Genomic DNA, 27768 nt, shown 5'->3' with positions numbered 1-27768 from the left:
ACACACACACACACACACACACACAAAGAGCTGGGAGCAAATTATCTGTTAGAAAACACAAGCTAAAGATTACTATTCTTGGTACATAAGAAACTTACAAATTAGTAAAAAAAAAAAAAAAAGTTAAAAAAATAGTCAAACGTGAGAAGAGAACTAGGAAAAACACAGTAACACAGTCTAACACATTAACACATAGTAACATCAAAGAAATGCACATTAAAACAAGGATGTATCACTTTTCACCTATTAAAATGGTAAAAAATATATAAAATACCCATAATGCTTGCAAGTATTTTCATACATTACAAATTGGCAATACTTATCAATACTCTTTAAAATAATTATATCCTTTAACAGACAAATTCTACCGTCAGATGTCAGTCTTCCAGGGATGTGAACAAGATTTTTAAGAATCTTCACCAACAGCACTTAGAAGAAAAAATGGCACACGGTCCAACCACAAGCGATTCATAAAAAATCAAGCAATTCATAAAAAATAAGTCATGACTCATCTATTCAATGGAATGCTATGGATTTATTTCACGTTTTCAAGGCTATTTAGAACATGGAAATAACATGGAAAACAACATAATATTAAGTGAAACATTGTAAGTCAAACTGTAGTGAATGCTTCTCCCAGTAATATCATGTTACGTTGAAGGATATACAACTCAAACAACTGCTTCTTTTGCTCCAAGAATGCCAATCTCTGCTGTAAGCTACCCTCCATCCTCGCCTCTGAAGCCCTTCTCTTTCTAAGCTCCTCCCTACCCCTGCCTTTCCTTGTTACTGGGTCTCTGCAGTGCAAACATTTCTCTCCAGATCAGTCCCAGAGACAAAAACACTTTTGTAATTTCTTATAAATCTTCTTAAAGGACAACTTTCCCCCTAATACCTAGCATCCTATTCTGCTGCTTCAACCAACTCAGGACATCAGCTCTATTCCTTTAACCCCCACTTCCATCCCAAAAGCTTGTCTTCTTTCTTGTCCATGACAGGGACTCAATGAACAAATGAATAAATGATCTAACAGTATAAATCCAATTCTAACAAAGGAAATCATACCAGTGAGTTTAAGTCCAGATGACAAGACTGCAACATGACTCTGTCCCCTCCATTCTTTTACACTAAATGCACACCACATATACTTTCATAGGGAGAAAATAAACAGAACTGTGTTTTCCTCTCCATTTTAACTGAACCTGAGGTCTAGATTAGAGCTACTCAAGCCTGACAAGGTGTAGTAAAACAAGATCAGTTACATCGTTTCCATGTATTCTGAAAAACATTTGGGACCTCCATAGGTCTGGCCTCAACAACTGGCTTCTGGCCATTAAACAGCAGCTCTCTTTCCTGGAATTTAAGATTAACACGTCAACAAAATTTGTCTCTGGGATCAGTCCCAGAGACAAAAACACTTTTGTAATTTCTTATAATCTTCTTAAAGGACAACTTTCCCCCTAATACCTAGCATCCTATTCTGCTGCTTCAACCAACTCAGGACATCAGCTCTATTCCTTTAACCCCCACTTCCATCCCAAAAGCTTGTCTTCTTTCTTGCCCATGACAGGGACTCAATGAACTAATGAATAAATGATCTAACAGTATAAATCCAATTCTAACAAAGGAAATCATACCAGTGAGTTTAAGTCCAGATGACAAAATTGCAACATTACTCTATCCCCTCCATTCTTTTACACTAAATGCACACCACATATACTTTCATAGGGAGAAAATAAACAGAACTGTGTTTTCCTCTCCATTTTAACTGAACCTGAGGTCTAGATTAGAGCTACTCAAGCCTGACAAGGTGTAGTAAAACAAGATCAGTTACATCGTTTCCATGTATTCTGAAAAACATTTGGGACCTCCATAGGTCTGGCCTCAACAACTGGCTTCTGGCCATTGAACAGCAGCTCCCTTTTCTGGAATTCAAGATTAACACGTCAACAAAATTAAAGCAGGCCTCAAAACGAGACACCATCTCAGCAAACTGCAGATGACTGCATAAAACAAATCTGCCCGGAGGGCTTATAGCACTATTTCACAAAGGTGACTGTGCTCTTCCTCTTTTCACAAACGGCCGGCTTGATACAAAGCATGTTTAGCCATAAACTGCTCTACTGACTCTCCCTGCAACATTTTCATGGCTCGCCAATAGATCTGTCCGCAGTTCTCAGGTCTACCAAGCGGGTGGTTCAATTCTTCTTTGATGTAATCCATCCAGAGATCTTTAAAGGGAATCCAAACATACAATGAGATAACTGACAAGGCTTTATTAGGTCAACTTAATTATTTAATATCAATTCAATGCAAGGTTTCTAAGAAACAACTCTGTGCAGTTATTTTCCTAGAAAACTATGTGAAATAATACCTCAGCTTCTTACTTTAAAAGGGAGTGGCTTCTAGGTAAAGTAATACCTCTCTTCCCTTCTTTCTTTGGAAGGGAACGCCTACCCACTCCAGCATCCTGGCCTGGAAAATCCCATAGACAATTTTATGGGATCAAGAAGAGTAGGACATGACTGAGCAACTTTCACTTTCAGCTTCTTTAGTATGATACATCAAAACCTTTTGTTTTTAAGTAGAAAACTTCACTTTAATCATGACAGTCTCTTTATCTCGTAAACTCAAAAATGCTAAATATATTTTTGAGGGAGAATTTTGCTGAGTCTCTTTCAACATAAAATTTACCTCAATGTGTTTATTAGAACCTTGTCAACATGCTTAATAAAACTTGCTTAATGTTAGTAAAAATGCTGTTCTCATTCATTTCACCAGGAAAGCATGCTGAAACCTTGTAAAACCTAATGTATGATTTAAAATCTGAGTTTAACATCTGTTAAGTGTAATTTTTTGAGTTCCTAAGTCAACAGACTTTACATGACATACCTATACCCAGAAGTATGTTTTACAAGTCCTTTAAGTTAAGACAATGTGGCAACAGCCCATGACAACCGTTGTCAATCAGTATCACCACTCCTCTGACATAATACCCACTCCATTTTGTTCTGAACTACCTTAATCTTTTCCTTACAAATATCACATTTTTTAAAAGAACCAAACCAAGCAAATCTCCCTCTAATCCAGAGTTCTTAATAGAAGATCCATGGGCTTCGTTCTGGGCTTGTAAACTTGAAATCAGCAGTAAAATTATGTCTGCAACTATTTACATACAAAATAAGGGAGGAGGCAAAGGAAGGATGCTAAGTTTTATTCTCAAGGAGGTCCATGACCCAAAAATAGTTAAGAAATACGATTCTAAGCATAATGATAGGTTACAGACCACACACGCAAACAGGCTTGTGTGTCAATAACTGAAGTTTACTTACCAGAATCATTAGTTCCAAATTCTCTCAAAGCCCTTTCATAATACTCTCTTAAGTTCTCCATCTTACAGGATTCCTATAAATAATCAGACAATCTTGCCTCAAAAGTCTAATTTGTAATGTCACAAATTCATTCCACACATATTGCTACTACTGTCTATTAGGTGTTTGAAGGAGAGGAAAGATGGGTTTAAATGAACACAGTCTGACTCTGAACTTGTCCAGAGAAAAGTCAAATGCACTATGTGGCAGAGTGAAGTAAATGTCAAACAATGACAAAAGCACTTTGCTCTGGTGGCTTGCAAAAAGCCAAACCAATTCTCACTTGAGGGAACAAGGGCAGCTCCACAGGAGAGTATATGTGAAACCCTGCAGGACTTAAATAAATGGGGAAGGTTCTACTCCCTATGGTGAGGGATTTCTTCCTTGAATATATGGGCTCTAGCACATACTAGCCATACTCACCTTAAAAAATTGTTTATATCAAGGCACTATATAAATACTAGTTACGTGAACTTTAGCAAGTTTTTTGAACCCTCTGACCTTCAAGTTTCCTCACCCAAAAAATGAGGATAACAGTAACATTATCTCTTAGAGCAATTTTAAGGTTCAATTAAAATACTGATGAATTATTCATCAAGCAGAGTAGCCACTACCTCGTGGGGGTGGGGGGCGGGCAGTGCAGCACCACTCAGCTTATGGGATTTCAGTTCCCTGACCATTCCCTGACCAGGGACTGAACCTGAGCCGCAGCGTTAAAAGCCGAGTCCCAAACACTAGACCAGCAGGGAACTCTCTGCCAGTACTACCTTTACAACAAGTGTTAATTCTTCACCTCTACTTTAAATATTTTCTCTTTGTTTTGTTTTCAAAGCAGATAAACATCTTCAGTTTAAAAATCTTTTTATGTAGTCAAATAACAATGTCTTCGTTCCAATTTCTCTTTGCTGAGACTGTACTATCTTACAGAAAGCCAGTTTACTTCGTGTCTTACACACGAATGAAAGACAGAGTCACACTTTACGAAGGGCTCATAGTAGATGTGTAACTATGCAAAGTCCTTTCCATTCAGTCTTCCATCTGGCCTTGTATATCCTCCCAAAACAGGTATTATGACCTCCTTTACAGGTGAGTATGTCAAAGGTTAAAATTAAGTGACTTGTCCAAGATACATGACCACTGTGTTATTAATCCAAAGTCAGGCTATGAATTACGATGTTAGATTATCTCCTATACAACAAAAACAAATCACTGACGCACACAGGGGTCAAAACCTTGAAAATAATAATTTAACCTCATTATCAATTTTTCAAAATTCATAGAAAAACAATAAACACAAATCAAAATGCCAAAGAAGAGAAAACAAAATTGGACACATGGAGAAGAGATGGAGAAAACAAGTATAATGATATATGTATATATGCAGCGATTATCACCGTAAGTATAACTTTTAGAAAACTATCTGGCAATATGTAAAGAACCATAAAAAAAGCCAGTATTCTCCAATCCTAGAAATTTATCTCAAGAAAGTAATTCAAATGGGGGAAAAAAAACTCTATACAAATAAAACGCTTGCAGCACTGTTTTCAATACCAAAATTCTGGAAATATCCTATACATAATGGGACGGTTAAGAAAACTTACAGGTTTAGTAAGACAACCATTCAAAATGATCCCACATGAAAACACAGAATATGTTTACAAAATAATGTTAAGGAAAAAATAAAAACTCCATATATCACGTCGGAAATAAAACAGTACAAAACTGCATAGGTAAATAAAGGATTAAACAAACAACAAAAAACTAAATACGGCTGGCTGTGTCACTGGTGATGGGATTAGATAAATTTGGACTTTTACGTTGTGTTTTTTAACTGACATTTTCCTGTGTTTTTCCTCATTCACAAGTTCAGTTAAAAACACCAGACACAGTCATGCGTGCCTTCTCTCTACCTCACAGCCCAAAACGAGACACAACCAGGGCACTGTGGAGGCAGGGGGTGGCTTCCTACATGAGCTGACGTCTGAGTTGTCTAGTTTCAAGACAGGTTTCTTTTCTTCTTTGCTTGACTACCATTCCTAAAATCACATCTATGGAAAAGGCGCTGGAAGAAAAGGACCAGAAATTATACTATATTATGATGAGAGCTTCTTAAACAACAAAATGCTGCCATAGATGAGTACGTGCTAATCCATTTTCCCAACGAGAAATGCACAGACAGGACACTTACTTGCTCCTTCTCAAACTGGATCATCTTCCTGAAAAAATCAACTGAAAATGGACGGTTTTCCTGTAAACTAAAGAGGAAGGGGAGAACTGTTATCTTACACAGAGACAGAAAGCCTCTTACAAACCGTGAATATAAATACTGTGCCAGGGCCCCGCTGCACGTGGTCTGATACAGTTCTGGCTGCGACTCAGTGCGGGGACTGGACCTGACCACCAGCCACTCACCATTTCCAGTCTCCAATGCCTGAACTCTTCACCACACCAAACGCCTACCCAGTTTTCTTTCTGTTCTCTTCTTTCTCACTTTTAGGGTTTTAAGTTCCCTCTCCTTCATTTCAAGGTCTTTTTGAAGGAAACCAATAAGCCCATTTCTAAGAATATATTCTGAGAAAGTAATTTCCAATATGGACAAAGAATATTTATGCAGCAGGGTTCATCAAAGCAGTTACTGTGGCCAAATAAATTATGGCATATCCCTAAGTTATTTTTAATAAATGTTAAAGAATTGTTACTGATAGGAAAAAAGCCAGTCTAAGGTTGATCAATAAAAAGTGGTACACCACATGTGATTATAGTATAATCTCAGATATGTGAAAACAGATTTAAAAGAAGAACTTTTTGTAATATGTATCTGGCTGCACCAGGCCTTAGTTGCATCATGTGGGGTCTTTCATTGTGCGTGTGGACTCTAGTGGTGGTGCAAGGGCTCAGCAGTTGCAGTGGGCAGGCTTAGCTGCTCTGTATGTTTTTCTCCAATCAGGGATTGAACCCATATTCCCTACATTTCAAGGGACTACAAGAGAAGTCCCTTTAATTTTTATTGGGGTGAAAGACAAATTTTAAAAAGATTCAAGATGTTTTTTCTCTTAATAATGGGATTATAATGAATTATTTGCTACCTACCTCCTCCTTTCTTTTTAAAAAAATTTGTCACAGTGGGCATGAACCAAAAGGCTCTTGGATTTATTCCTCACGTATAATCTGGGTGCAAGGGGCTGAGTATGGGGTGGAGAGACAAGTAACAGCTGCGCATGTCTATAAGTACCTTTTAAACACATCTCTGGCCTTTTTGTAACCACCACTTCGATAAGCCCAATTCAGATACATTTCCTTCACAGGGACTGAGTCAGCTCCTGGGAGACCAAAGATAGCTCTCTAAAATTTAAAAGAAAAAAGAAACAAGCTACATAAGGAGACATCTAGGTATCAAGACAAATTTCCCAAAACCATCCCAGCACACTGAATGAACAGTGCTTTAGGAAAAAACCCTTTGAAAGCTAGCCAACTAGAATTATTTGCATTACCCACACATCAGACTTATGACAGGGGGCCTGTACCTTATAGATGGCTTCAGTTTCTTCTTGCTTTCCGGCATCTTCACTCCACTGGGCCCAAGTAAGCCACAATGGAAGGCAAATCTGCTCACAATAAAACAGTTAGAAAATGAGAGTTTAGTGCCAAGCTCTGAAAACTATAGTCACTATAAAAATATGTTCCCCTTGAAATAAAATGTGAAATATGGAGTCATTCCCAGTCTGTCCTCATGGAACTCTTGGTGCCTGGCAGGAATGGTACACCAAAACAGAGAGAGCCTTTGGACTCAGTCACCCAAAGTAAGACTATTCTGTTAATTCTACTTCCCCTCCCCTGGGGACTACTGCCTGAACTTATTATCATCAATCATCTGTTAGTTAAGCACTGAACAGCCCACAATTCCACCCAAGCTATCCGTAAGGTCACTATGTACGATCTGGAGTCTGCTGTGCAGGATTACAACACAAGTGCTAACTCATTAGGCTGAACCGCCTGGACGTCACTCACGTCCCAGCAGCTCACACAGACAAGCAATAAAACAATTATGATTTCTCCCCACTTTAACCCCTAGAATGCTTTTTTCCTACTAGTATAAAAGATTCACCACAAAGCTTTAAAGCTTATTCTTTAAAAAATTTTTTTCAATTTTAAAATAAACTTTCGAGTTTAGAAATATGTGTTTAAAATGGGACTTAAGGTCAGCTTTGGAAGCACATGAAAGTAATATTCTATTAATACTTTTCACTTATCAGATATATAAATACAAGTAGAAAAGTTTACATAATTTAGTCTATTTTCAAATAAAGATGTAGAAACATACTAGTAAATGGAAGTTATTCTTCCACCTGTGATCCTGATTCAACCATCACCATGAATGCACTTTGAGGCCAGCTCTTCTCTGACAAGTCTACTCCAAACACACTTTGGCTGAAATCTGAAAAGGTCCCAAACAGAACGAAATGCAAAAGACCCAACTCACATACCTGAGGTTTCAGGTACTCAAAGGCTTGCTCAAAACCCTTGGACATCTCGTGGCTCTCTGACGTAATCAGGGCCTCCAGCTTCACCTGCCACATCTCCACTGATTTTTTGAACAATTTCACCCCAGCGTCTGCCACCTCCAGGGATTCCTTTAACAACTGGCGATGCAGCAACAACTTGCTCTGCAGAAGACAAAGGGTCATCCAAGAGTCACTGCTGAGGTCTATGTTATCTAATTGGAATTTCGCCTCCACTCCTGTTCCTATTCCCAAAGACTATCGTAAAAACGGGAAGAGCCAAAAAGCAAAGGGCCTAAATAATTTAGATTGAAAGCTAAATTGTTAATAATATAGTTCACTGCAACAAAACCCACACCCACTGAACAGAATATAAAAATCAGTAAAGACAGAACTACTATCTGTGTTGTGGTAAAGAAACAAACTCATTCAATCAAACAACAGCCTGGCATACTATAAACTTGTACCATTTCTCTGAAGAGTCATGAGCGTGTTTATGCATAAACTTGGGGAATTTTACTTTAACAAGTATGACCCAAGAAATAAACAAACAGGAGGAAATCTTATCTGTTCAAAAATGCTTGTGTCCACGCTACTGTAACAGGGACAGAAAAATCTAAAACCAATCCACTATTCTAAAATTGTGAGGTAGTAAGTAAATGGCCATATGTAATCCATTCATTCAACAAGCATGTTAACTGCACATTGTGTATTATTATTACTGAATCTTCAATAATGAGAAGGTCAGGTGTGTTCCCAAAAACCCACAGTGCCTCCAGTCTAGCACCAGAGACAATGTGATACGTATGATCACAGGAAAAGAATCATATGCTATAGGAGTACAAAGCACTGTCTTTGGCAGTGATCAGAAAGGGCTCCCCAAATGGAAGCCCCATCTGTGCCAAGACTTCAGGAAGATCAGGCATTATTGAGGTGTAAGCAGAGTTCACCAAGAAAAGAGAAGACTCTCCCACCGACATGGGCAAGAGGATAAGGATGACAGAAACTTTGGATCCAAAAGGAAATCGAAGCACAGAATGACTGGAGGGCTGGGATGTAAACTGGAGAGACTGGAAATTCCTCAGAAAGGACAATGGGAAGCCACAGAATAACCTGATAATCAATTTTAAAAGATCATTCTAAAAAAAATAAATAAATAAATAAAATAAAAGATCATTCTGTGGAGAATGATCTGGAGAAAGGATGGGTACAGAATCAACCAAGCATTTGAAGTTAAGAGGTAGTGCAGTGAAGGACTCCCACAAAAGGCAAGGTCACCAAATCAGTGACAAGCAGGGAGGCTTGGAAGGGTTACTGCCAGAAATGTAAAGAAGAAAAGATGTCTGAAATGACCAAAGCAGGCCTGCCCTGGTGGTCCAGTGGTTAAGACTCCATGACCCAATGCAGGAGATGCAGGGTCAATCCCTGGATGGAGAACTAAGATCCCACATGAAACACAGTGCAGCCAAAACTACAGGACTACCAAGGCACTCCAAGACGCATCCAGCTGAACAAACATACAGGGTGGGACTGTCTCGCCAGTATTCAATAACAGCTCAAACATGGCATCTGAACTCATCCAGATAGGGGACTCTTCACATCTAAGATGCTCTAATGGACGAAGGGCACCCCAGTCGTGGTATAACATGATACACTACTAACATGTTGCTTATGTAGATCCATGTAAAAAGTACAGAAGAAATATTAACGTGAAAACAGCAGAACACAAAATAGCAAAACATTAATGGCAGTTATGTAAAAACTACGTACGCTGTATAAAAAGAATTGTACAAATAAATGGTATTCAATAAATACAGATTTTTGTCCTTTCTTCCCCTACAAAAGTATTTAAATACATTAACATTCAGTCTCATGTAATGCTCCCAACAGTTTTATGAGGTGGCAAAAACAAGGATCACTATCACTCTAAAATCAAGTCAACAGTCTCAGAAGGGTTAAGCGGTTTGCCTATTTCGTGGCAAAATCCAGACTAGACCTGTGTTATTCCCACACTACTATTAGTAATAATCCCACTATTATTCTGGTCTCTATATAATCTTTACCCACTTCAGAACATAAGGATGGGTTAATGTGCTTCTTACTAAAATGTCAACTTTAAAACACTGGGACACATCTGTCTTTATTGTACCAACGGTTACTCTGAGCCAAGCATAGGTTCAGGAAAACATGAACAGACAAGACAGACAAAATAGACCCAAGTATGACTCTTGAGTGTTTTCCACTATGTATTAAAAAACATTCCTCCCTTTACTGGTACAGATTTCATTTCTGGCCCACACCAAATACTGAAAACCAAATAATAAACTCTCTACATGTACCATGCCAATCTTCCAAATGTGCTTAGTTATAAAACCATATATATTAAAATACACTATACAAGCATGAACCAACCAGAATGAAGTACATGTAATCCGCATCAATGTGTCCTTACCAACTGCCTGTACTGAAGTTCTGGTAAAAGTTTGAGCTCATGTGCCTTCCAGAATGCAACCATGGTTCTTTCCAGCCTCTGAAATCAAAAAAATCTTTTCAGTTCATTACAAAGATCCTAGCAGGGGCCTTTGGCCTCTGGCAGGAACAGAAGCAGTTTTACTTCTGAGAATTCAGAGAAGGGGCTGAGGTGGTTTCACTTACGATTAAAGGATTTGGGCAGCTGCACCAACAACAGCCCAGTGAGAGAGCGCCCCCTAATATGGTGGCCAGAACTAGAGCAAAGCAGCTGACTCAGACCTTTCAAGTCAGGAAAAGGTGCTTAATGCATGACCTTCTTGGAAACTCCCAGACCCCAAGAAGCTGTGCCCATGTTCTTCTTTCAGAAAACACTTTCTGGAACTTCCCTGGTGGTCCAATGGTTAAGACTCTATGCTTTCAATGCAGGAGGCATGGGTAAGATCCCTAGTTGGAGAACTAAGATCCCCACGTGCCATGCAGCACTTCACGCCCCGCCAAAAAAAAAAAAATGTGTGTGTGTGTGTGTGTGTGTGTATATATATGAAAAAAAGAAGACATTGTCTAGTCAGCCACTTTAACCACTTAAAAGTCAATACCTTCTTTCTGAGGAGGCGACTGCTTGTCTTCTTAGTAAACCTCTCCATGCAGAAGTTCATGTAACACTTCCACATAGCCTCTGAAAAAGTCAAAGCTTATGTTAATCAGACCACCAGCACTTTTTTTAGCCTAACAGTCCTCACATCATCTCAGGAAAAATTCCTCTGAGGAAGAGTCTGAAGTGGAAAAAAAAGAAATTATTGTGATTACAGTCTATCAAATATCTCAAATACTGAGGGCAAAACAACTGAGAAGTGACAGAAATATAAACATTAAAAGCCTTGAAAAAAAACAAAAGCCTATCCATGTCAGGTACCCGCTACTTTTCCCAATATTACAAAATTGTGAAGTAAATCTGTAACAGGAAATAATCAAGGAATGATGATTAAGCAATCTTCTAAAATATCATTTCCTCAGTATAATTTGGGCTTCCCTGATAGCTCAGTTGGTAAAGAATCTGCCTACAATGCAGGACATCCTGGTTCGATTCCTGGGTCGGGAAGATTTGCTGGAAAAGGGATAGGGTACCCACTCCACTATTCTTGGGCTTCCCTTGTGGCTCAGCTGGTAACGAATCCACCTGCAATGTGGGAGACCTGAGTTCGATCCCTGGGGTTGGGAAGATCCCCTGGAGAAGAGAACAGATATCCACTCCAGTATTCTGGCCTGGAAAATTCCACGGACTGTATAGTCCATGGGGTCGCTAAAGCCTTTGACCATGTGGATCACAATGAACTGTGGAAAATTCTTCAAGAGATGGGAATACCAGACCACCTGACCTGCCTCCTGAGAAATCTGTATGCAGGTCAAGAAGCAAGTTAGAACCAGACATGGAACAATATAGTTCCAAATGGGGAGTACGTCAAGGCTGTATATTGTCACGCTGCTTATTTAACTTATATGCAGAGTGTATCATGTGAAACGTCCAGCTGGATGAAGCACAAGCTAGACTCAAGATTGCAGGGAGAAATATCAACAACCTCAGACAAACAGAGGAAAACAACAGAATGGCAAAGACTAGAGATCTCTTCAAGAAAATCAGAGCTACCAAGGGAACATTTCATGCAAAGATGAGCACAATAAAGGACAGAAATGGTATGGACCTAACAGAAGCAGAAGATATTAAGAAGAGGTGGCAATGGAATACACTGAAAAACTATACAAAAAAAGACCTTCAGGACCCAGATAACCACGATGGTGTAACCACTCACTTAGAACCAGACATCCTGGAATGCAAAGTCAAGTGGGCCTTAGGATGTATCACTATGAACAAAGCTAGTGGAGGTGATGGAATTCCAGTTGAGCTATTTCAAATCCTAAAAGATGATGCTGTGCAAGTGCTGCACTCAATATGCCAGCAAATTTGGAAAACTCAGCAGTGGCCACAGAACTGGAAAAGGTTAGTTTTCATTCCAATCCCAAAGAAAGGCAATGCCAAAGAATGCTCAAACTACCGCACAACTGCACTCATCTCACACGCTAGCAAAGTAATGCTCAGAATTCTATAAGCCAGGCTTCAGCAGTATGTGAACCATGAACTTCCAGATGTTCAAGCTGGATTTAGAAAAGGCAGAGAAACCAGAGATCAAATTGCCAACTTGCTCACCAAAAAGCAAGCGAGTCTGAGAAAAACATCTACTTCTGCTTTATTTAATACGCCAAAGCTTTTGACTGTGGATCACAACAAAATGGAAAATTCTTCAAGAGATGGGACTACCAGACCACCTGACCAGCCTCCTGAGAAATCTGTATGCAGGTCAAGCAACAGTTAGAACCAGACATGGAACAACAGACTGGTTCCAAGTGGTGAAAGGCGTACGTCAAGGTTGTATATGTCATCCTGCTTATTTAACTTATATGCAGAGTACATCACGAGAAATGCTGGGCTGGATGAAGCACAAGCTGGAATCAAGACTGCCAGGAGAAATATCAATAACCGCAGGTATGCAGATGATACCACACTTACGTTAGGAGAACAACTCAAGAGCCTCTTGATGAAAGTTAAAGAGGAAAGTGAAAAAGTTGGCTTAAAACTCAACATTCAGAAAACTTAAGAACATGCCATCTGGTCCCATCACTTCATGGCAAATAGATGGGGAAACAATGAAAACAGTGACAGACTATTTTCTGGAGCTCCAAAATCACTACAGATGGTGACTGTAGCCATGAAATTAAAAGACGCATGCTTCTTGGAAGAAAAGAAATAACCAACGTAGACAGGATATTAAGAAGCAGAGATATTACTTTGCTAGTCAAAGCTATGGTTTTTCCAGCAGTCATGCAGATATGAGAGTTAGACTATAAAAAAAGCTGAGCACCGAAGTGATGCTTCTGAACTGTGGTGTTGGAGAAGACTCTTCAGAGTCCATTGGACAGCTAGGAGATCCAACCAGTCCATCCTAAAGGAAATCAGTCCTCAATATTCATTGGAAGGACTGATGCTGAAGCTGAAAATCCAATGCTTTGGCCACCTGATGTGAAGAACCGACTCACTGGAAAAGACCCTGATGCTGGAAAAGATTGAAGGTGGGAGGAGACGGGGACAACAGAGGATGAGATGGTTGGATGGCATCACCGAGTCAATAGACATGAGTTTGAGCAAGCTCCAGGAGTTGGTGATAGACAGGGAAGCCTGGCGTGCTGCAGTCCATGAGGTCACAGAGAGTCGGACACGACAGACCGACTGCACTGAAGTATAATTTATTTCCCCAAATATATGAACAAATGCCACAGCTCTCGGGGGAGGTCATAAAAAAAGAAAGAAGTGGAAAACCAGCCAGGCACACTGTAAGCTACCACACAGAGGTTCCAGAACTGATTCTGCTCCTGAGAATGAAGCTCCAGGTTCCCACTCAGGAACACCATCGCTCCTTGACGCACAGGGCCTGGGGAAGCTCACCTGTGGGCACAGTTTTTACCGCCTCCTCGTACACGGCACAGCACCTCTCCTCCCGGCGGCCCACCTCCTTCGCTTTGGCTTGTTTGGTTGCAGGCAGCTCTTCTACTGGCTGTGATTCAATCACTAGTTCTTGCCGGGCCACATAGTCCCAAGTGACGGGGTCATCTGCGTGCAGAGCCTTAAGGCTAAAAAATACTCATTATCAACCTAGGACATGTAACTGATTCAGACTATCAGAACAGAGAGAGTCCCAATGCTCTGAAAATGTACCGAGAACACTCCTTTATCAATTCCCTCATCACAGGAGTCCTTTCCCAACAGGCTCTCCAGATGTCTCCACCCTCACTATGTAAATATCAATGGATGAGAACGGTCCATCCATTAACAAGCATCCACACTTGTCAACTGCAGACTGTCTCATTCATAAATATTAACTTACAAATTAGATGTCAAAGGCAGATATGTGTAACAAGATGCCTGGTTCTCGAGCCCAGGACAACCTTCTCATAACCAGGCTCTGGGTTTTCTCTAATAGGAGTCTAGTCCTCTACCAAAAACCTAAAGGTATCCACAGAGCAAACAGATCCAAGTTCTATCTTATCTCCTATGAATGTAAGAGTCTTCCCAAGGATGAAGGACCCACAAGGTAGGCTGCAAATAATTCTTCAACCAGACATTAAAACAATAATGTCTGATTACCTGTAGCACTGAACTATAAACATTCACTCACTCTCATCTTAAGGACAAAAAACAGGTCAGGAAGGCAGGAATACAGATTTTTACATAAGCTGTAGGATAGATTTCTTACTGAACAGAAAGCCAGTAAGTGAGTCAAAACAACTTCTCCAAGCATACATTTTTCAGGGACTACCCTGGCAGTCCAGTGGTTAAGACTCCATGCTCCAAATGCAGGAGGTCTGGGTTCAATCTTTGGTCAGGGGAACTAGATCCCACATGCCACAACTAAGGCCTGGTACAGCCAAATAAATATTGTTTAAAAATGCATTTATGTACTGTGATGTAATAGTCCAGAAACAGCTTTCTCCCCAAGGATTTTATATGGTATCTTCCGTCCCCTTCTCTAAATATCCAACTTAAATCGTTACCCCAAGATCAAAACAGACCTATTCACCTTTCCACTACTTTACTTACTCATTGTAAATTTCTCTTTGCAGATCTTTGGCAAAGTCGAACAGCCGTGCAATTGAAAGCAGTGACACATGAAATTTTGCACCTAAAATTTTAAAAGCAGGGGAGTGGAGTCAGACTCTTAAAGGAGTGCTTTCTCGAAGTACTAGCGTTAGTTTTGTTATTATAAAATGGGAAGTAAGAGAAAATAGGGAAGAAAATAACAGTCCCACTACACATAGTCTTTGTTAATATCTGAGTATTCAGTAAGTACTTTTAACTTTTATTCTAAAGTGTCTTAGGGCAGAAAGGAACTTAATTAAATCATCTACTTCTTTTCAACTCCTCACATGATTTAGATACTCAAAAACTTAGACATGGTTATAATCCAAGGGGAAATCTACATTTTCTTAAATAAATAGGACACTATTTCCCACAATCATGAGTTTTACACATTCCAACAGAAATTTTCAGAACAGGCTAAAGGTCTTCCTCATTATAAATAGAATGGTTCATTTTCCCACCATAAATAAATTTTCAAAAGATACCTACTTTTAATTACACTTGTAGAATTCTTATAGATGATCCGTGCCAACTCGCCTGTAAGGATTTCTTCAGCATGCTCGAGATTCCCCTAAAGAGTGGGATGTTAAACAACATATGGTGCTGGCAAGTAGGAAAAGCACTAGGGTGGAAATTAACAATCTAGACTAACTGTGCCACATGACAGCAATCACGCATGACACAAATCACACCCTCTGGCAAATCACACCTCTCTCTAGGCCAGTTTCCCTCAGTTGTCAAATGTGCAGCATGAACAAGACCTTTGATCTTACAACTGTGTCCCCAGGCTCCTGGAGTGGTGGCAAGATCACACGGCTTAAGGCCCTAGGTCTCCATCTAGCCCTGAATAGGTCAGGTTTTACATGCTTTGTTGACTCTTCTGTGTAAAATTTTAGCTAGTTAAAAAAGTTCAGAGCTGGAAACCACTGTAACAGATGATAGCGAAGTTCCTTTTTCAGCTCTAACATTCTCAAACTTATTTCTTTAAACTTACTCTGTCAGGTAAAAAAATTACATGAATAGGAAAAGAAAGAAGGCTAGGGATCATACATTTCACCACCTTTCTTGAGCTCCTAAGAACCATTAACATATCACTGAATGAGATCAAGAAGAATAGTTTTTGGCCATTCCATCAGTAATAATTTCAAGGGCCATGCCAATGAGTCCAAATGTTTGTTTTAAAAGCACAAAATTCCACTTTTAAGTCAATGCAGGACATTAAAAGTTTCCAAATATTAAGCTGGAATGAAAAATACATTCTAGGACTTCCTGGATAGTCTAGTGGTTAAGAATCCGCATGCCAATGCAGAGGGCATGGGTTCGATTCCTGGTCCAGAGAGATTCCACATGCCTTGGAGAACTGAGCCCACGTGCTACAACTACTAAAGCCTGTACACTCTAGGACGCATATACAACTAGAGTACCTCCCGCTCACCACAACCTGAGAAAGCCCCCATGAAGCAACAAAGGCCCAGTGCAGCCAACAAATAAATTTTAAAAAAGAAAAAAAAAAAAAAACACTCTAAAGATTTTCTTTTTATCTCACTTTGTCTCCAAGACCTTAAACCGAGAGCCTCCAGGCAGTCAGTCACGTGGTGCTGGAGCTGCTATGGCACCGGAATGGAACCCGCCAGCCACAGGCAGACCAGCAGGTCACGAACAGTGCTCCCAAAGACTTTCTTTTACTCCTAAGCAGACTCAAAACACTCTTATCTTATTAACAAGTTACAGTATATTAGGATCTTACCACATCCATGTTGGCTTTTTCAAACTCTTGCTTTTCCTTCCTCAATTTTTCAGCATGCATCAGCTCCATCCTAAAGTACTGCACAAAAGGGAAATAACAGACTAATAATCTTTGAAGATAATTTTTTAGTTAGAAATATATGACACTTCTTACTCGTAAGTAACAGATCTGAGGAAGAGTTGAGAGACAATTATATTTTATCTTGTTATGAAACTAGCTGACATTGACAAGGTATGGTTTTTTGCTCTTTTAGTTTTGGCCATGCCAGGTTTTACAGAAAAAAGAGCAAAAGCAGCAGGAAGGGAGAGGAGGGGAGGAAGAAGTGGAGGGGAGGAGACAATGGGAGGGGAGTGTCAATGAACGAATGCATATACACATATGTACAAAAGTATAAAAATGAACCTTAAGCCTCAACTAAAGAAAAGTAAGGTTCAGCTCCCTATCCCTCCCACCATTAATGGGAAGGTAGGAGTCTCCATCTCTCACTAAAGATCTGGAAGAGGAACAAGGTAAACACCTATTACTGGCCAAGAAATACTCTTTTGGCCCCTTTTCCCCAGCAGCTCCCTTACTTATCCCGAGCCTCCATAAATCAAAGCCTTAACTTAATGAAGCATACATGTTTTCTCCAGAGGACCTAACAGAGCCATTACTCTCATCTTATGTGCAAACACACTCACTTCTTCGTAAAGTTTCGGGCAACGTGGGTGAAAGCGCAGAGCCCGAAGAAATAACTGTCTCGCACTTTCTGAAGAAAAGCGGTCTTCCAGTTCCCATTTGGCCGCCAAAATCCACAAACCTGTAAGTGGAAGACATCCAACTTCATTTCAATGAAGTAATCAAGTCAAATATGAAAAGACCAAGGCTCCCGTTTTGATAACCAACTTTTTTTAACCTTGACAATCAAGAAGAAGGGGATGGAGATAGGGAGTTTCTAACAGTTATCTATAAAGTACTACTGCTTTATCTAAAACAAAAGTGTTCTGAACCAAAGTAGTAAATGTGAACATCTGTAGGTGCTTAGTAATGTGCCCATTACTTTATTTCATCCGATCCAAGGTCAATCATCTCATTTTTAAGTCACATACAAATTTTAAGTGTTAAAAGGCTGGGAAAAATTGTGCATCTTAGAGCCAATGAAATATATTATTTTGCTCTTTTGTCTATTTAAATGATTTTTCATTTAAAGGAAAAATTATTTAAATATTAATGATTTCTTTCAAATGACTCATAATTTAAAATTTTTTCTACTGTCCCTACTGGGAATAAAGGCTTTAAAAGAAAAAACCTTTACCCTTCTACATGAGAAATTAACCTTAACATTCTAGCTCTCTCCTAGAGACTTCAGAGAACCAGCTATTACCAGAGAAGACTGCTTTTGGTAAAAATGGCCCATGGTTGGTAACTATGTCTGTATTAGGAGAACTCTGAATGGTGTAGAGCCACTGCTTTGCACTTTCTTGAGCATGTGACTCTTGAAACTGAGCACAATTCATATATACAATACCTGGAAGCTACATGCCTCCAGGGGTCTTCTCTCCTCTGCCCACTCATGTGCTCTCATGCCCTCTTATCTGAGACAAACCTCCAGGCTGCTGAGAGCACTACTGCCTTCCTGCTGGATCCTTCTGAATTAACTGGTGCCAAATGCAGCCTATTCTGAGTCTTGTGTAGTGTAAACCTAATACTAGAGAAGAGACACTGAAGCACCCACTGTAAAACACCGGTGTTCACAAGAGGTTTTCTTCCTGAATACCCACCCTGTGCTAGTGCCACTGCTGCTGCTTAGTCACTAAGGCATATCCAACTCGTAATCCCATGGACTGGAACCTGCCAGGCTCCTCTGCCCACGCAATTTTCCAGACAAGAATACTGGAGTGGGCTGCCATTTCCTTCTCCGGGGGGATTTTCCCAACCCAGGGATCGAACCCAAATCACCTGCTCGGCAGGTGGATTCTTTACCACTGAGCCATCCAGGAATAACCCTAGTAAAAATCTGTATTTATATTTTCCCCTTTAAGTTTCTGAAATTCTCAGATTTGAGTGCCTCCAAACAGAATACCCCTCAAAGCACTGAGGAGTTCCACTATCAGTTAAAAAGAACTGCAGTCCTTCTTGCCCACAGATACAGTACCTAGCATGGTTACTAGTATACAGCAGGCAGTGATGAACTAAAAAGGCAGCTAATTCAGGAATAAAAACTGCTGAGGCCAAGATGCTATGCTCAGGTCCTGAAAATAATTCTTTCAGGTTTATAAAGCAAAATAAATCCCAAAATGGCTTGAGTCCACAAAAAAGGTAGACAAAGAACTAAGGAGGATATCACCATACCTGGCTTGTTTGAATGAAAGGCCAACAAGGAAGAAAATATCTTGCTAAGGTGAACGTTGGAAGCCTATTAAAGAAAAAAAAACAATTCTACTTCCTGCACAGCAAAGGCATTGATATGAACCTCTAAGTATCTGTACTGTACTGTAATCCCCTGTAAAATCCAATGAGGCAAAAAAAAAAAAAAAAAAAATCCAATGAGGCAAGATCTGTTATTGCTAGGGAGATATAAACAAAGATTCACTCAGAGCTTTCTTCTACCTAAACAACTACAGATAAACATCTTACATTATCTAAAAAATGTTTTCAACTTTAATACATAAAAGTCATTTGCCTTTCAACTGATATAGAAGCCATCTATATAGTCATTCAGACATGCAAATGTTACACTGAAATTCCACATTCTTGAGTTCTCTTCCTGTTTGTTAACCCTCCCTATGTCTTTGGAGAAAACAGGTCAGCAGTCATGTATGAGGTTTAACATGCAGGCTAACCAAAAGGAGAAAGAGAGCGAGACAGGGCTGCCCAATACTCACCCACTTCCTACAAAAGGCTATAAAAGACAGCCAAAGTCGAACATCATCCTGCAAGAAAAGCAATGCAGTAAGCTACCTAAATTTGAAATTTCATATACAATACACCACTCTTGCATTCATTAATTTTGTTTGCAACAGAGGAAGATGTCGGAAACTCCAATGTGTTATATACCACATCCCTCAGCCTATTAAGCTGTCACACACCCAGGCTTTAGATCTCTTAACCATAACTGCCTCCCCCTACCGCCGCCTCCCGTACTCTAAGACAAAAATCTATCCAATTTGTTTGATGCACTTTTGAGGGATTTGCCTGGCACTCCAGTGGTTAAGACTCCATGCTTGCAATGCAAGGGGCACAGGTTTAATTGCTGGCTGGGGAACTAAGATCCCACATGCTATGCATCACAGCCAAGAAAATATTTTTTTTAATGCACTTCTGAAATGGTCTCAATCAGGGGCCGCAAACTGAAATTTGTCATTCCCAAGAATCCAGAGTACTTCCCAGATAATATATCCTGGTCCCAGAACCAAACTTGAAGAAAAACCAAGTTACTGAGCTGCTGCCCCTACTCTCAAGATCAAACCAGTCCATCCTAAAGGAAATCAACCCTGAATATTCATTGAAGGACTGATGCTGAAGGTGAAACTCCAATACTTTGGCCACATGACGCAAAGAGCCTACTCACTGGAAAAGACCCTGATGCTGGCAAAGACTGAGGGCAGGAGGAGAAGGGGGCAACAGGATGAGATGGTTCGATGGCATCATCAACTCAACGGACAAACTCTGGGAGATAGTGAAGGAGAGGGAAGCCTGGTGTGGGGTTGCAAAGTCAGACACCACTTAGCAACTGAACACCACTCTCACCTTTTCTTCCACCTCAAGTCTTCACAGTATTTTACTTAGAGACATAACCAAACATATCTCAGATAATTTTATGATCCTTAAATATGTATGAAATCCACTGTTTTCAGCCTCATCCTCAAAAAATAAGGTAACGCAATCAATTTTCTTAATGGTTGATACATGGTTTCAAGTAATGATCTATCACTAGAATAAGTATCAAGATATCCATAAGAATCCACAACCGCACATTTGAGCATCCAAGTCATAATGCATATAATACAAATCCTCACATCTCTTACAGTTAAGGACACACTGAACACTTACTTTCCACTTAATTGACGCACGTCGGAAGACACTCTGTATCCGATGTATTATAGGATCCTCAATCTCATCCTTCTTAAATGTATATCCAACGCGCTGAAAAAGGACATTAAAAAAAAAGCCTCAGCTTAATCCCACCTATCCAAACCAGCATTCCCACTTGATCTTTAAACAGTACTGACAGAGAAAGCAAGTAGTTAAAAAATATCATTATGAGCACACCACCACACAATTATCAGTGCCAACTGCTTCCCAAACCCAAGTTCTAGAGTCATATTAATACTATATTTTTTCCAACTTTCAGAAAATCTACTTACAGCTCTCCTTTTCTCGATCAGATCCAAAAGATGAATTTCATACTGTGAAAGAAAAACACACATAAAAAAGAAAACAAGAAATATTATAACCTTTTATTTAGAGGCAATGCACTTCGTTAAAACTATAAAGTAAATAAAAATCAAGAGCATAAAACAGAAGATAACTTCCTATCAAGAAACCTAATTTACAGTAAGTATCTAGCATTCCCTGAAAATGCACCTTACATCTATAAAACTCACACATACATAAGCATACAAGTATCTTAGATAAAACAATACGTATTACTAAAGCTGTAAGACTTATGATTTACTTTATCAATCTAACCTAGTCTACAGGTGTGTGCCAACTTTCAGTAAATCAACCATTTAAATATTTTAGCCAATGTACAAGCAAATAAAGCAGATAAACAGGGTTGTACTAGTTGAAACACAGTCCCTAATTGGCTCTCCCTACCCTTACTTCTAAAGGACCCCTGAGAACCTCTATGACTCTCCAAAAACCACTAATGCATAATTCCTCTCTAAGCTTGAAAACTACCGGGGGCGGGGGGCGGTGGGGGAATACTAGAAAGAGAAAGCATAGAACTTTACAAGACCTCATGCTTCATTTTAAAAAAAAATATTTCAAACATACAGAACACTCATACAGCTTCCATACAGTTACATCAAAACCTACATTTTACTCTATTTGCTTCAAGATATTTTTAGAAATAAAACATTTTGAATAAAGGCAAAGCCCCCTATGAACCATGTCTGATTCTACTCTTCTTCACCAGAAGGAATGACTATCTTGACTCAGTTGTTTTTCATGCACAAGCATGACTTCAAACTATTACAGTCTTAAATGCTTTTAAACTTTATGTAAATGGTATCATACTGAACCCATCACTCCATTATTTTACTCAACATTGTGACTTTAGATATATCCTTGTTGTCACATGGAATTCAAGTACATTCATTTTAACTGCTGTATAGTATTTCATTATAGGAACGAGCAATTTACTTATCCTTTCTCCTGTGATAGTATTTGTTTCCAATTTTTCTATTACAAAAAGTTGAGATTAATATTCTTGAACAGGTCTTCTTGTAGATACATCCAAGAACCTTACTATGAACATGTAAGCTCCCAAAGGCAACGATTTTTGTCTGCTTAATTTATTTTTGTAGCCCCAATGGACTGGATAGTGCCATGTACTTAACAGGCCCTCAATATACACTGTATGAATGAATGAAACCACTGGGTGACAGAATACATGCATTTCCGACTTTCTGAGATAGTGTCAAATTGCTCTTCAAAGTGGTGGGACAAACTATATACTAATAATGTCAGCCTTTAAGATATCTGTAAATATGATGCTGTAAAGCAGTAGTGCCCCCTGATTTTAATCAATATTTACCTGATTACTAAAAAGGCGAGCATCTTTTCCTAAGCTTACCAATGACTGATGCTTCCCCTTTATGAACTGCATGTTCCTAGCTCTCCTGTTTTCATTTTCTTTCCACTCGTCATTTCCTCTTGATTTTTAGTTCTTTACTTATTCTAGATTCTCACTATATGTACTACAAATATTTTATCTCATTTTGTGGCTTGTCTTTTTACAATATTTATCTTTCCCTTTTTGCACAGAAATTTTTACCTTTAACATAAATAAATTGGTCTTCTCTTTCACGGTTTGTGCTCACAACTCACTCATAAAAAAAGAATGAAGTAAGGCCATTTGCAGCAAAATGGACAGACCTAGAGACTATTATACTAAGTGAAATAAGTCAGAAAGACAAACACCATATGATATCACTTATATGTGGACTCTAAAACATGACACAAATGAACTCATTAATAAAACAGAGACTTAGAAAACAAACGTAGTTTACCAAAGGGGAAATGGAGTGGGAAAGGGATGAATTAGAAATTTGGGATTAGCAGATACACACTGCTGCTGCTAAGTCACTTCAGTCACATCCAACTCTGTGAGACCCCATAGACGGCAGCCCACCAGGCTCCCCCATCCCTGGGATTCTCCAGGCAAGAACACTGGAGTGGGTTGCCATGTCCTTCTCCAATGCATGAAAGTGAAAAGTGAAAGTGAAGTCGATCAGTCGTGTCCGACTCTAGCGACCCCATGAACTTGCAGCCTACCAGGCTCCTCCATCCATGGGATTTTCTAGGCAAGAGTACTGGAGTGGGGTGCTATTGCCTTCTCCAAGATACACACTGCTGCTACTGCTAAGTCACTTCAGTCGTGTCCGACTCTGTGCGATGCCATAGACGGCAGCCCACCAGGCTCCCCCGTCCCTGGGATTCTCCAGGCAAGAACACTGGAGTGGGTTGCCACTTCCTTCTCCAATGCATGAAAGTGAAGTCGCCCAGTCGTGTCCGACTCTTAGTGACCCCATGGACTGAAGCCTTCCAGGTTCCTCCATCCATGGGATTTTCCAGGCAAGAGTACTAGAGTGGGGTGCCATTGCCTTCTCCGAAGATACACACTACTGTAGACAAAATACATAAGCAACAAGGTCCTACTATATATAGCACAGGGAACTATAATCAATATCATGCGATAACCCATAATGGAAGAGAATATGAAAATGACTATATATGTATATACACACACACGTATGTATGTATGAATAGCCAAATAACTTTGCTATCCACCAGAAATAAACACAGCATAGTAAATCAACTACACTTCAATTTAAGTAAGAAACCTTTCCTGAGAAGGAGAAATATACATCCCTTATATGTGGAATCTAAAAAAAAAAAAGACACGAATGAACTCACCAAACAGAAAGAGACTCAGAACAGACTCATGGTTGCCAGAGGGAAGGTCAGGTACACACTACTGTATTTAAAATGGATAATCAACAAAAACCTATTGTATAGCAAATGGAACTCTGCTCAATGTTATGTGCCTGCCTGGGGGAGAATGAATACATGTATATGTATGTATGGCTGAGTCCTTTCCCTGTTCACCTGAAATTATCACAACACTGCTAATCGGCTATACCGCAATACAAGATGTTTCTGGTGTTTAAAAGAAATAATAAAAACAAAATTTTACCAAAACAAAAATAAAAAAGAAACTCTTTCCAACCTAAAGTCATTCATTATTTTTAGAAGATTTAAAGTTTTCCCAGCACATTTAGCTATTCAATTCAACAGGAAGGGATCTAATTTCTGCTGAATCCAGCCCAGCATTTTGCATGATCTACTCTGCATATAAGTTAAATAAGCAGGATGACGATACACAACCTTGACAAACTCCTATCCCAATTTGGAACCAGTCCATTGTTCCGAGTCTGGCTCTGTTGCTTCTTGACCTGCATACAGGTTTCTTAAGAGGCAGGTAAGGTGGTCTGGTATTCCTATCTCTTTCAGAATTTTCCAGTATGTTGTGATCCACACAAAGGCTTTAGCATAGTCAATGAAGCAGAAGTAGATGTCTTTCTGAAATTCCCTTGCTTTTTCTATCACCCAGCAGATGTTGACAATTTGATCTCCGGTTCCTCTGCCTTTTCTAAATCCAGCTTGAACATCTGGAAGTTCTTGGTTCATGTACTGCTAAAGCCTAGCTTGAAGAATTTTGAGCATTACTTTGCTAGCTTGTGAGATGAGTGCAACCGTGTGGTAAGTTTGAGCATTCTTAGGCATTGCCTTTCTTTGGGCTGAAAATGAAAACTAACCTTTTCCAGTCTTGTGGCCACTGCTGAGTTTTCCAAATTTGCTGGCATATTGAGTGCAGCACTATAACAGCACCATCTTTTAAGGTATGGAATAGCTTAGCTGGAATTCCATCACCTCCACTAGCTTTGTTTGTAGTGATGCTTCCTAAGGCCCACTTGACTTCACACTATATATAGGATGCCTGGTTCTAGGTGAGTGATCACACCATCGTGGTCATCTGGGTCATGAAAATCTTTTTTGTATAGTTCTGTGTATTCTTGCCACCTCTTCTTAATATCTTCTACTTCTGTTAGGTCCATACCATTTCTGTCCTTTATTGTGCCCATCTTTGCGTGAAATGTTCCCTTGGTATCTCTATTTTCCTTCAAGAGATATCTAGTCTTTCCCATTCTATTGTTTTCCTCTACTTCTTTGCACTCATCACTTAAGAAGGCTTTCTTATCTCTCCTTGCTATTCTATTAAACCTTCAGTTCAGTTCAGTAGCTCAGTTGTGTCTGACTCTTTGTGACCCCGTGAATCGCAGCACGCCAGGCCTCCCTGTCCATCACCAACTCCCGGAGTTCACTCAGACTCACGTCCATCGAGTCAGTGATGCCATCCAGCCATCTCATCTTCTGTCGTCCCCTTCTCCTCCTGCCCCCAATCCCTCCTCCCAGCATCAGCGTCTTTTCCAATTCCATTAAATCTTAGGACCTTTCAAATACAAGATTCTTAGCCAGGTATCATTCTTAGTCATATATTATTCATTCACTAGGTTTTTTTTTTTAATCTAAGCTTTAGACCCTTTACTCTTATAATGTTTATCAGTCTTAAAATGTAAGACTTAACAACATCTCATTACTGGGTTGTTTCTGAATCCTGAATTTGTCCTCCAACAGATTATTCTCGCCAAACTGAAAATTGATCTAGCATATACATTTTATCTTCACTCAATTCTTCCATTCATTCTCAGGACTGAAGTATCTTGTAGCAAACCTAACCTCTTTCTAAATAAACACACTACGAGTACCTAATAATAACTTTCTAACCACCTGCTAGCATCAAACTCACACTCCTTTATTTTTCCCCATAAGACATTATCAATCGATTCTCTTGCTGAAATCCTAACACACTGGTTTTTTGGAGTCTCTGATGTACTAACCCTACAGAATAAAAGAAAGTTGTTTTCCAAGGACCAAAGCCTTAGCAGAGCAATGCTATTCCCAAATCACCTCTATTCCTGTTCAAAAACTGCCTTTCTACTCACCATCAGTTCCAGAAGTTCAAAGGAAACTGACACCAAGCTAACTATTCTATAACTGATTTTAAATTTGTGAGGGGATTCAGAAGTAATAAAATTACTCACCTGAACATATCTGATAAAGTCATCCTTTAAAAGACTTCTTCGCTGTATTCTGTATTCCAGTTCTAAAGCCTTCCTAATGATTGCCCTGAGGAGAAAGCCACTTAAAATGTAACACTTGATGTATGCAGAAATTAAATAAAAGACTTTGGAATTTTAAAAGTCTATTTTCAATATATTTAAAACATATAATTCCCAAATAATTATCCTTCATTAAGCAAATATTCTCTTATACAATCGCTTCTGTATTCGTTATTATTAAGGCATAGTTGATATACAATACTTATTAGTTTCAGGACTTATGCAGTCTCAAGAGCATGAAGATGTACTTTAAAACTTTCATGAAAATCACCAGCAAAGATTTCTTTTCCTCCAAATTCAGGTCACTTCAGTTTAAATAATAAACAAATTTCTTTCCTAAATTCCTCTTGTTTCTGAATTCTCAACAAGCAGTTATAAAAAAAAAAAACCTGGATTGTCTCTACCCGTTTTAACTACAAAGGGCTTATTCAGGAAGACTCGCTGTGTTTAACTAAGAAATGAACATGAGTATATTAGAATTTAAGGCAAGATATGCAAGACCAAAAATCGACTCTATTTAATGATAACAATAACATTTACTAAACAGTTATTAAAAAATTAACAATATGTTCTGTTTCATTAACAAATGTTAAAGGTTCCCATAGTCACAGTACTACATTTGCAGTCACTGTAAAATGAAAAAAGTCACAGAAAGCTATTAAAAACTATTAAACTAAATTTTAACAAACTAATGAATAACTACATGCTGGTCGTGGTTCGCTAACCCCTAGGGTAAAACATGAAACTGAATTAAATGATCCCCAAAGTCCAGTCTTCTTAGAAAAAATTATCATTCGTGGGCTCCCACGGTCCAGTGGTAAAGAGACGCAAGAGACGGGGGTTCAATCCCTGGGTCGGGAATATGCCTTGAAGTAGGAAATGGCGACCCACTCCAGTATTCTTGCCTGTAAAACTCCATGAACTGAGGAACCTAGCGGGTCGCAGAGTGAGACGCGACGGAGCACTCCCACATACCCCTAGGCACACAGCACTAGACCGTACACTCGGCTACAACCAACTTACAGCACATTGTACCGCGAAAAAAAGGTCTCACTTGTCTGACTCCCCCTCCGCCCCCCGCTACTGTGTCAGGGATGCTGCTAGCTGTTGACCGGTAGGGGTCCTGGTTTTATCACCTCTATAGCCTCAAAACTCGGGTCTACGAAAAAACATACTGTTTACAGGGTAAAAAGACGGATCCCCTAGCAATGAATGAGGAATTAATTCTAGATAACGTCAAAATCTGTAAACGGCCTTCCGCCATATTAGAAAAAAATCAACCCAACGGCCCCCTATATCCGCCCCCGCCTCCCCTCTGCCCGCCCCAGCCCTTCCTCTTTGCTCCGCTCTCTCACTTGATCTCCGCATGACTGAAGAGTCCAGTGCGCTCCAGCTGTTGTAATTCGGGAAGTCGATCCTCTACACGTTCCTGAATTACTTCCGCCATGATAGCCGAACTCCACAACCGACCAGAGCTCCTCTCACCGACGACACGCGAAGGAAATGGCCACCGTCTCCCGAGAACCGGCCAAAACGTTCG

At 39.6% G+C, this 27768-nt stretch overlaps 1 protein-coding gene and 1 non-coding gene across 2 annotated transcripts; both read right to left on the bottom strand.

The window, feature by feature from the left end:
• Positions 1-515: 515 nt before the first annotated feature.
• Positions 516-27768, bottom strand: UTP6 (UTP6, small subunit processome component). Its single transcript, XM_027516759.1, has 19 exons — positions 27584-27768; positions 26151-26235; positions 21123-21164; positions 20809-20901; positions 19641-19688; positions 19108-19171; positions 17457-17575; positions 16777-16854; positions 15519-15600; positions 14991-15072; positions 13839-14023; positions 10939-11018; positions 10323-10400; positions 7856-8035; positions 6896-6976; positions 6604-6713; positions 5560-5626; positions 3333-3405; positions 516-2231 (listed from the first exon to the last, which is right to left on the bottom strand). The coding sequence occupies exons 1-19, from the start codon at positions 27673-27675 to the stop codon at positions 2074-2076; spliced, it is 1797 nt and encodes a 598-aa protein (XP_027372560.1). The 5' UTR covers positions 27676-27768; the 3' UTR covers positions 516-2073.
• Positions 16575-16697, bottom strand: LOC113878665. Its single transcript, XR_003507086.1, has one exon. It is a non-coding gene; the product is annotated as a small nucleolar RNA SNORA54 (small nucleolar RNA).

The sequence above is a fragment of the Bos indicus x Bos taurus genome, chromosome 19 (assembly GCF_003369695.1).
Source record: "Bos indicus x Bos taurus breed Angus x Brahman F1 hybrid chromosome 19, Bos_hybrid_MaternalHap_v2.0, whole genome shotgun sequence".
In the NCBI taxonomy this organism is placed as follows: Eukaryota; Metazoa; Chordata; class Mammalia; order Artiodactyla; family Bovidae; genus Bos; species Bos indicus x Bos taurus.
Note: the sequence above shows the minus strand (reverse complement) of the source record. Positions and strands in the feature narration are given on the sequence as shown.